A 12,387-nucleotide genomic window follows, 5' to 3' on the forward strand; every position below is an offset into this window, starting at 1 on the left:
AGCACGCTAAATAGTCAGCTCAGGAGCTGACTATTCATATTTCAAACGGATTCTTCAATTTGAAAAGGATTCACAGCAGCTTTTTTACAGAAAACCCCTGTGGTTTTTAAAATCATTCAAAAATTTTAATTTACACATAATTTTTCAGGAACTCATCTACTTTACAAAACAATGCATAACTCTGTAAGTATATATTAGGTCATGCCATAAAGAAAAAGCTCATAAAAATTTCCCATAAGTTACCTAATTAACTGTGACTAAAAGAATGAACATAAACATTGGTTATAATGCATGCAAAACCCCTAGAAAATATTATGCTTACATTATTTACTTTTTATGATTATATGTAAATGCTTTACATTGCTAGTTTCTAGGGTAAAAAGAACTTTAACATGCCCATTGTGCCCTTCCCTAATTACTAATTTATTGCAAAACTCTTCTTTATAAATGATACAAAAATAAACTACAGCTCGTCTGGTAGAATCACAGAAAATTTGAATCAGTTACGTAAAGTGTGATGACCCACAGGTAATAAGGACTGCACACTCCCCCAGAATCCCAGTGTCAGAACTCTGTGGTATAGGCGTCAGAGACACAGAAATCCAGGAATCTGAACAGAGTGAGAAGCTCCCAGTCCTAACCTGGGTGGAACTGTGGTTTGGCAGTGTCAGGTGACAGTTCTCAACTCACATGGATACCTTGAAAAGCGCCATCAAGTTCTCAGAAAAGGAGAATTTTAAAGTCACATCAATAGTATATTTCCTTTGAGTCAACTGCCTTCCCCAACTTCCAGATTGATCATTTAGTCTTAGTTCTAGAATTCCTACATAGTGGATGTTTGTAATTTTGTTGCTTCTTTCCCCAAATTTACCTTGGGCTTGGTAACATGGAGTTCTTTCACCATTTGAATATAGTGTTTCTTCCATATCCCCTGCTCAAAGGGAGTTGGAGAGAAATTGATGTACCAGTTAAACCGTAAACATTTGAGCATCCAGAGCTGATCCAGTTCAGTTAAGTTCTTCCAATGCCAGCTCACCTGGAAAAACAACAAAAATTTTAAAAAACAAAAAACTATTCAGTTTACATGCTCACTTTCTCTAGGTTTTGAGCTGTCCCTTTCCTCCAAATCACAGCTTAGTTACCTCCTGCCTGAAGTGCTGCCTAGCCAGGCAGAAGGATTTTTTTAATGTTAATTCAGACTTAGAATCAGAGTCAACTAATGTTTATTGAGCACCTATTAACCATTCTCATAGCAACCTAAGGAGGGAAGTATAATTATTATTCTCATATTGCAAATGAGGAAACTGAGGCTCAGATAGACTTTGGAACTTCCTAAAGGCTCCTGAAGGTCTCCATATGAAAGTTATATGAAAGTTACAGAAACTCCAGTTGGCACATTGCTTATTCTTTTCATGATATGCTTCCTTTTTTCCCTTCATTCTTATGATTTAACTAAATATAAATTTTATAAAGGGAACACCATTGCTAATACTATATTGGAATGTCCTAAATAGCCTTTAAGATTCAATAGAGCATTAAGTATTTGTTCTATACATTCCATTTCCATAGCTTTCATGTCAATCCTACACATCCAGCAAATAGTGGAGGTGACCCTACTATGTGTAGTAGTACTTACAATAATTTACTCCAGGTTTTGAGTAAGTCTTATTAGAAACTAGAGTCGAGTCCATATATAAAGTTGAGACTAGGCATTCTATGTCTCTTATCAAGAGTTGCAAAGATGACAGCTAACCTTCAAACTCAAATTTCATCCTTGGAAAACTGGCTTCTTTTTCAAGATTAACTAAATAATGAATAATGTTTGAGTGCCCCAAAAATAAGCAGAACACTCCATAATGGAACTTGCTACCCATCCATCCATTTATCTATCCCTCTCTTCCTCCCCTCTTCCGTCCTATCATGTCTAGGATTGTTTTACGCGCTGAAGATGAGACGTGCAGGAGAGAGGCATGCCGGAGAGGGCACAATTAGAAGCAATGACAGGTTCAGGAGCTGGAAGGAGGAAAAAGCTTAGAGGATCTGATAGAGCCCTGCGGGCAGAAACAAATCACATCTACTTTGTTCAACCAGACATGAAACTACACAGACCTTAATCTCCGTATGGTTAGTTAACTCAATTCAATCGAGAGGTGAGGTTTGGGAAGGAGGGGATGGGGAGAAAAGTTGCTCAATTCTCACTCTTTTCCTCTGAAAACAGGAAACTTAGATCTGGTTTAGACCTGGGTATTTAAGTTGGGGGTCCCCCCACCGGGGTAAATAAAGTTTTCTTTTCGTTGTTTTTTGTTTTTTAAACTAAACAGGAATGAGGAGAAGGGTAGGTAAGAGCTTTCAAAACTATAAGACAGGGACTTCCCTCGTGGCACATTGGCTAAGAATCTGCCTGCCAATGCAGGGGACACGGGTTTGATCCCTGGTCCAGAAAGATCCCACATGCCAGGAGCAACTAAGCCCATGCGCCACAACTACTGAGCCCACGTGCCACAACTACTGAAGCCCGCGCGCCTAGAGCCTCTGCTCCACAACAAGAGAAGCCGCCGCAATGAGAAGCCCGCGCACCGCAACGAAGAGTAGCCCCCGCTCGCTGCAACTAGAGAAAGCCCGCACGCAGCAATGAAGACCCAATGCAGCCAAAAAAAAAAAAAAAAAAGTAAACAAAACAAAAAACTATAAAGCATCCCCCACCATATTTTTAAACAGCTCAAAGCTCATTTTGGTGCAATGACTTTACTGTTTACTTTAAATCTAGCTGAAGAACAACTGCTTCCCAGTCAGTTCTGGGAATAAAATACGATGCTGAAATCTTGCAAGACTGACATATGGTGCACATAGATAAGAGGATTAGTTATTTAAAATAACATCTCCCTGGAATGATAACATTCTCATTGTGAAACATTTGGAAAATTCTGAGAAGCTTGAAGAAAAACAATACCCATAACCCCATCAATCAGAGATGACCATTATTAACAACTTGGTAGAGTTCTTTTCCTTGCCATCTGTTTTCTAGGCATATACGAAACAAAACTGGGAAACTCTGTATACAATTTAAAATCATGCTTTCTTCATTTTACACATAATAAGCATCTCTGTTCTTCCAAAACATGTTTTCTAATGGCTGCATAGTAATTCATCATATGACTGTATGATACTCTCCTATTATTGGGCATTTAAAATGCTATGTTGGCGACTTCCCTGGTGGCGCAGTGGTTAAGAATCTGCCTGCAAATGCAAGGGACACGGGTTCAAGCCCTGGTCCGGGAAGATCCCACATGCTGCGGAGCAACAAAGCCTGTGTGCCACAACTACTGAGCCTGTGCTCTAGAGCCTGCCAGCCACAACTACTGAAGTCCACATGCCTAGAGCCAGTGCTCTGCAACAAACAGAAGCCACTGCAATGAGAAGCCCGTGCACCGCAACGAAGAGTAGCCCCCGCTCGCTGCAACTAGAGAAAGCCTGAGTGCAGCAACGAAGACCCAACACAGCCAAAAATACGTAAATAAATAAATAAATTTATTTTTAAAAAATGCTATGCTTTTTTTTTCTCTTTTCCTTTTTTAATATTTATTTATTTATTTTCTTATTTGGTTGTGCCGGGTCTTAGTTGCGGCAGGTGGGCTCCTTAGTTGTGGCAGGTGGGCTCCTTAGTTGTGGCATGCATGTGGGATCTAGTTGCCTGACCGGGGATCGAAACTGGGGCCCCTGCTTTGGGAGCACGGAGTCTTAACCACTGTACCACCAGGGAAGTCCCGCTATGCTTTTTTAAAAAATTGTTTCATTTTTGGAATAAGTAATATGTGTACATTAATACTAAATTCAAAGATACCAAGGGGCACATGGTAAAAAAGAATTCTCTCTCATCCCTGTCGTCTAGCCACTCATTTCCCTCCCTGGATGTAACCATTGTTACCAGCTTCTTGTGTGTCATTCTAGAATATTAACAGATATGGATATACTCTTTTTTTTCTTTCCAAAATGGTAAGATAACTCTGCACCTCTGCTTTTTTCACTGATGATATATTGTGGAGATGGTTGCAACCGGTCCCCTATTAGCAGACACTTCCATTGTTTCCAACATTTTGCTACTACAAACTATGCTGCAATATTCTTACACAGACATAATTTTTGCATATGTTGAAGTATACCCATCAGACAAATTCCAAGAAGTGGAACTGCTGGGGCAAAGGGAATCTTTATGTAAAAATTGAATACTACAAATTGTTCTCCATCACGGTTGCATCAATTTATCTACCAACAGTATATGAAAGTGCTTGTTTGCCCACACCTCCACCAATATAAAATAGTATCATTAAAAAAAATGACTCAATCCATCTGAGTCATGAAAGATGGTATGATAATGAGGCTAAGCATTTTACATATTTTAGAAATATCTGCTTTTCTTTCTGTAAACTACTTGTTCTCTTCCTTTGCTCATTTTTCTGCTGGGTTTTGTTTTTTTTTTCTTAATGTAGATTTATAGTAGTTCTTTAAAAAATAAGGAAATTAGCTCTTTGCTGGCCATATGTTTTTCTCCCTGTGTACTTTTTTTTTTTGTTTTTTTTGGCAGTACCATACAGCTTGCAGCAACTGAACCCTGACCAGGAACTGAACCCTGGGCCCTCGGCAGTGAAAGTGCAGAGTCCTAATCACTGGACCACCAGGGAATTCCCTCTTGTTTACTGTTTGCATTTATTTACAGTGTTCTTTTCCATGGAGAAAATTTTAATTTTTATAGTCACAACTTAAAATCTGTTTTCTTTATTCTTATTTATAAAACATATATAATATATATACAAAATATATAAAATAAATAAAGATTTTAAGTTATATATTTTCTTTTGAGGCCCTGAATATTATAGAATACTCACAAAGGCCTCCTCCCCTATGTTTCCTTTGAGTACATTTTTGGCTTGCAGGATCTTAGTTCCCCGACCAGGGATGGAACCCGGGCCCTCGGCAGTGAAAGCGCAGAGTCCTAATCACTGGACCACCAGGGAATTCCCTCCTTTGAGTACTTTAATGGTTTCCTTTAATTTCATATCAATCTTTTATCCTTCTAGAATTTTTTTCCAGATAGCTACCCAATTGTCTCAACACCATTCATTGAATAATTCATATATCTTACTGCATTCATTTTCTTAATCTTAAAAACTAAAGTTACCATGTTACATGTATGTGAATGCAAAGTAACAGGTAATTTCTGGTCTTACTAGACTATGAAAAGAATCAACAAAATGACTATCAGTTTTATATCTTAAATAATATACTTTAATACACCATGGAATTACTTGTAAGAAAATAATGGTCAGATCCTTTCCCAACCTCACCCCTGTGAGCACATCTGCCCACTCTGAAGACTTTTAGTCTCATATTCTTTTGTAATTATTGAGCACCTTATTTTAAGCTTTTCTATTTATGAATGGCCTGCACTCCACAGTTTAGGATTTTACTGTAGTTCTGTGCTGTGCAATATAAGACTATTTTGCTGATGAACCATTACATATGTGTGTATTTGTTTCCCCAGCTAGTTAATACTATTTTGTGGACACTTAGTAGTGTCTTACACTTTTTCCTGCTCTTGAGCACTAAATGCAGAGTCAGACACAAAGGAGAGGAGGGTTAATTCAAACTGTACAGACTAGTCATACTAAGCATCTCATCTACTTCTTAGTTTTGTGTACGTGATGTTTTTTTCCTCAAGTTTCAGCGTTTTCTAGGCTGTCTTTACAAGATGCCATACACTGCTTCTTTGTCTTTACCTGTGCACAACGACAAAGGCTTCGGGGATCCAGGAAAGAAAAGATATATAAAGATAACACCCTTGGAAGCTTGGTAGTAAAATCCAGAGCTTCTGCTGGAATTTTTTCCTGAAGCTTTCGACAGCAGAACTTTTGCTGTGACAGGGAGCAGCGTTCTAACAGCCCTGTCAGGATTCTTCTCCTTTGAGAGTCTGTCCATTTGTCAAACTGGGGAAAAAAAAAAGGAAAACAAAACAAAAAAAAGCTCCAGGTTTAGTCTGACACCAGAGATGCATTGCAAAAAGAAGAGATAAGAATGGCATAGAAAGTGAGTTTAGGAATTTAGTCCTAATGAATAGCATGTATTTCTTTCCCTAACTAGTAAATTCCACGTTTTACCACTTATCTGTCCTTTTTCATGTTTGCGTGGGTGAGCCTGTGCAAGACTGGGGTGTGGACACAGAAGTGCACTTGACCTCAAAACTTGGAGTTACATAAAAACAGTAAGTTGAGAGCTGGCCATATTCATAAACTGAGAATATATATACTTATAAAATACAGATCTTCCTCAACTTCTGATGGAGTTACTTCCTGATACACCCATCATAAGTTGAAAATATCATAAGTCGAAAATGCATTTAATACACCTAACCTACCAAACATCCTAGCTTAGCCCAGCCTACCTTAAACGTGCTCAGAACACTTCCATGAGCCTACAGTTGGGCAAAATCATCTAACACAAAGCCTACTTTATAATAAAGTGTTGACTATCTCATGTAATTTATTGAATACTAGACTGAACGTGAAAAACAGAATGGTTGTCTGGGTGCAGAAGGTTGTGAGTGTATTCGCTGTGTATCCTCGTGATCACGTGGCTGACTGGGAACTGTGGCTTGCTGGTTGCCCAGCATCATAAGAGAATATCCTACTGCACACAGCTAGCCTGAAAAAAAAACCCCAAAATTTACAATTTTAAATATGGTTTCTGCCTAATGTCTATCATTTTTGCACCATCATAAAGCCGAAAATTCACTAAGTTGAATCACCCTAAGTCGGGACCGTCTGTACAACCTCAAGAGAAGACACTTGGGCAGCCTCACTCCCCCAACAGTTTCTCTATTAACTCGTTAGAGATTAAAACACCAGGACGAGAAACAAACCATTGTGTTCACAATCGGAGATAAGGTATAGCAAGCAAATATCCCTGAGAAGGGGAATATACAGGGTTAAAGTTCTACTAATATGTAAATGATTGATATGATTGCAAAGGAAAAGTTGATAGGGGGACCTGGGAAAAAAGTACCAGAGATAGGAAGTAGATGCCAAAGCCATCTGGGGCATGCCAAACAAAAGCTTTGGTTACGTCACAGTTTTCCTCAGAGATAACCCCAAACCAGTCCCAAGACCAGTGACTGATCAGAGATAAGAAATTGAGGGCTGGCCAAAACCAAAAGAAAGCCTCTTAGGGGAACACCTAGCAGCTGAAGGGGCCATTACCAGACTCTAAATCTCTTTTCTTCTTTAGGCCATTAGACAAGAGAAAACAGGGAAGTTTGGGGCTACTTGTATTTTGTATACTATTGCATTTAACATATAGAGGTTTATTAGTTATTATAAAGTAATCAGAATTTTATAATAAACCTTAGTGGTAATCATAAAATACATTGACCACCTAAAAAGGCATATAAAGTAAAAATGTATTTTTTATAAGCCTTATGACAAGTCAACTTTGTTATAATCATAGGATGTATCTTTTTAGTTAGTAGGAATACTTCTTGATTAAAACTATTCACTGTTACAGATCTATTCAGTGACCCATGAATCTCACTTTGGAGACTATAATTCATGCGCAGGGGGTGGGGTTGGGGGGATGGAGAATCCTAAAATGAAAAAAAAAAACCCCAAAAAACCTTAACTTACAAATAAGTGAATAAAATGTATTCACGTGTGAGTGTTCCCAGATTTCTTCTATGTTTGTTTCTGCACAGTCCATATTTCCAACTCCCACAAAATGAGACTTCTTTCCTTTGGGGTTGGATTATTAGAATGAATATAGAGAAGTCAGACCAGAATGGCCAGGGCCAGGGGAAGGATCAGGCCCAAGAAGCTGCTTTGATCTATAAAATAAAGAGCCAACGGGGAGGCATATGGAGATAGAAGAGCTGCAGGGCTTGGGCTTGTAGGGAGTTTGGGGGGTTCAGACTGTAATTGCCTCTGCAGCAGTTATAGAGTGTGAGAGAACTGGGGAATGAAGGAAGGAGATGTGGGAAGTATTGTTATGCGTTTTGAATTGGATCCCCTGTGATTTTTCTTTGAGAGACCAAATGAATATTGGTATTCATTTTTTTTTAAATTACTTTTGGGCAGTGCTATGTGGCTCTGTAGAAACTGAGCTACGTGGGGACCCAGGATGATTATGCTTACAAAATAATTTTTATGGGATATTATTAGCACTGCAAGAAATCAGAAATAACCCCAAATGCCTAACAAGAGTGGATCAGCTCAGCAAACTAATATATCAGCATGATAAGAGAAAGTATGGCCTTACAGATGGATGGTGGATTTGGGAATGAGGCCATTTGAGTCTCACTAACAACCTCTTAATTTCTTCATTTACACATTAAGAATAATTATATCTAAATTGCAGGATTGTCGGAGGATTAAATAAAATATGTATAAAATTCCTAATACGGTGCATGATTCGTAGTCATGGCAGTTAATATTATAAAATATCATAGTGATGTTAAAAATAATAAGTATGTGGGGTAAATCAATGTAAAAAGAATAGATATGCAAACAATTAAATTACAAAGCATAAAATTACCACGTTTGTACATTGACAAGGACGGGAAGTACATTTCAAATCACTGAGGTTAGCTCAATTACTTTCATGGACGCCCACAAAAAGAGAATGAGCTCAGATTGAAGAACAAGTGATTTAGAATGAATATAAAAGAACATTAGGATTATAAAATGCTGAAGAAATCTATAAAAGAAAACATTAAAACATTTTCCTCTAGGGATTAAAAAGATCATTACATTGGTTCCTCATTTATTTCCCTGATTACAACAAAGATAATTTATATTTGGCTTTGATTGGTGTTCTTTGCCTCAAGGGATTTTTCCTTTCTAATTGTGTTTATTTAGGCTAAAAGAAAACTAATTTGCATTCCTTGAACTCCTACCAATTGAAGGTGGGTAGAAGACTCAGAAGAATGCTTAACAGTTGGGGAAAATCCCTTTGGAATTTAAAAGTGCTAGGAATAATCCAAAAAGTAAATAATCCTTTTTTAAATAGTTCCTTTTTAACATTATATATTATATGACACTATGCTATATTATATTATGCTATACTATCTTATATCATATCATATTATATTTTATAATTTTTTAATGCCTTTTTATAGGGCTTTCTTGACAATAGAATTGTGAAAATCCTATTTTCAGAGTAGTTGTTACAGCGATTCTTGCTGCATTTTCAGGAAGTGAGGACAGTTGCTAGAGCGTCAGTGCCACTCATCTTACACCGAATAGCAAGGAAAGTTCCCGGGGAGTGAGGGGCAAGATGAAGACAGAGGCTTGTTATTTTTTGCTTACTGGTTATATTATCTTAATCTGCTTGAGTTTCTGAATCTTATTATCAAACACTTAATTTCACAATAAAAGCATGAATACATTATTGTTTTAAAAGTTTCAAATAGGTACTTGTAGAATTAAACATGAAAATCCTCTTTATTCCTTCCCATCAAATCTCACTCCATTCCCCAGTAATAACCACTGTTTACAGTTAGATGTTCCTGCGTTTCTATGCATTTACATATACATACAGCCATCAATAGGAAAGCAGTTGAAACAACAAGGTCCTATTGTATAGCACAGGGGACCATATTCAATACCCTGTGATAAACCATAATGGAAAAGAATATATACATATGTATAACTGAATCACTTTGCTGTACAGCAGATTAATACAACATTGTAAATCAACTATACGTCAATAAAATTTAAAAAAAAATAGAGGGGCTTCTCTGGTGGTGCAGTGGTTAAGAATCTGCCTGCCAATGCAGGGGACATGGGTTTGAGCCCTGGTCCAGGAAGATCCCACATGCTGCGGAGCAACTAAGCTCATGCGCCACAACTACTGAGCCTGCACTCTAGAGCCCGTGAGCCATAGCTACTGAGACTACATGCCACAACTACTCAGGCCTGCACGCCTAGAGCCCGTGCTCCACAACGAGAAGCCACCGCGATGAGAAGCCTGTGCACCGCAACAGAGTAGCCCCCATTTCCCACAGCTAGAGAAAGCCCACGCGCAGCAACGAAGACCCGAAGCAGCCAAAAATAAATAATTAAATAAATTTATTTTAAAAAAATAGGGAAGCAGTTAAATAAATTAGAGTATACCCACCCCATAGAATACTACACAACAGTTTTTAAAACAAACAAAATATAGCCATAAACATCCAGATATGCAATGAACTTCAGAGCATGATATTTTCTCCAGTCATTCATAGAAGTACACATATGCCATGATCTATTTATTCAATATACTACTGATACCATTTAGGTTGTTTCCAACACACACACACACACACACACAAACATACACGTGCCTACACACACTGCAATATTCTTGTGCACATTTTTTCATGTCTCATGTGAATATTTCTCTAGTCCAGATAAACAGAAGTGGAATTATAGGTTCAAAGATTCTGCATTTAAAATTTTAATAGATCCTGTCAAATTGTCTTTTAAAAGTCTTTATTATTTTATATTCCCTCTAATTGTGTCTTAAGCATATCCTACTACTCCCCACTGAATGCTTACTTACACTGGATATTATTTATCTCTTCAATTTTTGCCCCATAGACCAAGAGAGGGGTTGGGAATCTCATTATTTTAATTTGCATTTCTCTAATTTTAGTAAAAAGAATATAGTTTCCATGTTTATTGGCCACATATATTTTTGTGTATTTCTCATTCTTCTATTGGCCCATTATTCTGTAGGGGTATTTGTATTTTTCTTATTGATTTGTAGTAACTTTATATATCTCAGCTATTAATCTTTTTTGAATTTTTTTATTGATGTATAGTTGATTTACAATATTGTGCCAATCTCTGCTGTACAGCAAAGTGACTCAGTTATAGACATATATACATTCTTTTTTTATATTCTTTTCCATTATGGTTTATCACAGGATACTGAATATCGTTCCCTGTGCTATACATTAGGACCTTGTGGTTTATCCATTCTAAATGTAATAGTTTGCATCTACCAACCCCAAACTCCTAGTCCATCCCTCTCCCTGCCCCCTCCCCCCTTGGCAACCACAAGTCTGCTCTCTATGTCTATGAGTCTGTTTCTGTTTTGTAGATAGTTTCATTTGTGCCATATTTTAGATTCTGCATATAAGTGGTATCATATGGTATTTGTCTTTCTCTTTCTGACTTACTTCACTTAGTATGATGATCTCTAGTTGCATCCAAGTTGCTGCAAGTGGCATTATTTCATTCTTTCTTATGGCTGAGTAGTATTCCATTGTATCTATGCACCACATCTTCTTTATCCAGTCATCAGATATTAATCTTCATCAAGCAACTTGCAAAATATTTTCCTGTTTCTCTTTTGAATTTTAACTCTGATTATGGTTGTTTCCAGCAAGTTAAAAGTGATGCCATCTACTTTAATCAAATTCTTTATAACATTACAATTATTTCTAACAACATAGCAGAAGCTGAGAAAAAGTCTGAAACACTATCTTTTCAACTAAAATACTTCTGCTGGTGTTTTCTGTCCATTGGGAAGTAGTTGCCTTTTCTAACAGGGATTGAAGGGCAGAGAAGATTTAAGAGAAAATGGATTAAGTAATAGCATGGAACAGCAAAGTTGAAGAGCTTTTTTTCAGTTTCTCTTAATCATTTTGTTTGTAACTGTACAGAACATCAGACATTTGCCATGTGCAAATGTATGAACAAAAATGACATTCTATGGCTAAATATAAAATACTTTTGTTTATCATTGAATAGGTCTCATATTACATCTTGCCTCTTACTATCCAGATTGTTTTAAAAAATGACTTTATTTCTAATACTAGATTGAGCTTTAAAACCAATACTTAGTCCCTACAATGAATATCCCAAGTAATGTTATGTTTAAATCAACATCCTTATTTCTCCTTTCTTTTTTTGGAAAATGCACTTCTTATGTTATCAATCTCTTATGTTGTTTGTAAAGTACACAAACAAAAAACTTAAAAACTAAAATGGAGAGAGAAAATTGAATAAAAGTAAATTGGAGGGACTTCCCTGGCAGTCTAGAGGTTAAGACCCTGCACTTCCATTGCAGGGGGCATGGGTTTGATCCCCGGTCGTGGACCTAAGATCCCGCATGCCACAGGGTAAGGCAAAAAAAAAAAAAAAAAGTAAGTTGGAAATATCCCCTTGAAACTTAATTGATGTGGCTTTCATGGAAGTATAAAGATTACTATGTGATCTAGTGAATTTAAGGAATAAGTTTGTTGTTAGGCAAAAGAGAAAAACCAGTGAGTATCATTTAGAAAATATTTATTAAATGTCTGATAGCATCAAGGAACGTATAACAAGGAGTATGAAAGAACCATGCCTACCCCCTGTA

At 37.1% G+C, this 12,387-nt stretch overlaps 1 protein-coding gene across 7 annotated transcripts in view; it reads right to left on the bottom strand.

The window, feature by feature from the left end:
* The window catches only part of FBXO16 (F-box protein 16), a 59,601-nt gene that overhangs the window by 28,243 nt on the left and 18,971 nt on the right, over positions 1-12,387 (bottom strand). For 6 of the 7 annotated variants that reach the window (XM_082469011.1, XM_082469009.1, XM_082469010.1 and 3 more), the window contains 2 exons: positions 5,775-5,981; positions 872-1,036 (listed from right to left, as the gene is read on the bottom strand). In XM_082469011.1, the coding sequence (XP_082325137.1) occupies positions 872-1,036; positions 5,775-5,981 (372 nt within the window). The remainder of the gene's footprint in view (positions 1-871; positions 1,037-5,774; positions 5,982-12,387) is intronic. The other variant, XM_082469015.1, reaches the window with a different exon arrangement.

This window comes from Balaenoptera physalus (genome assembly GCF_965194825.1).
Source record: "Balaenoptera physalus genome assembly, chromosome: 7".
In the NCBI taxonomy this organism is placed as follows: Eukaryota; Metazoa; Chordata; class Mammalia; order Artiodactyla; family Balaenopteridae; genus Balaenoptera; species Balaenoptera physalus.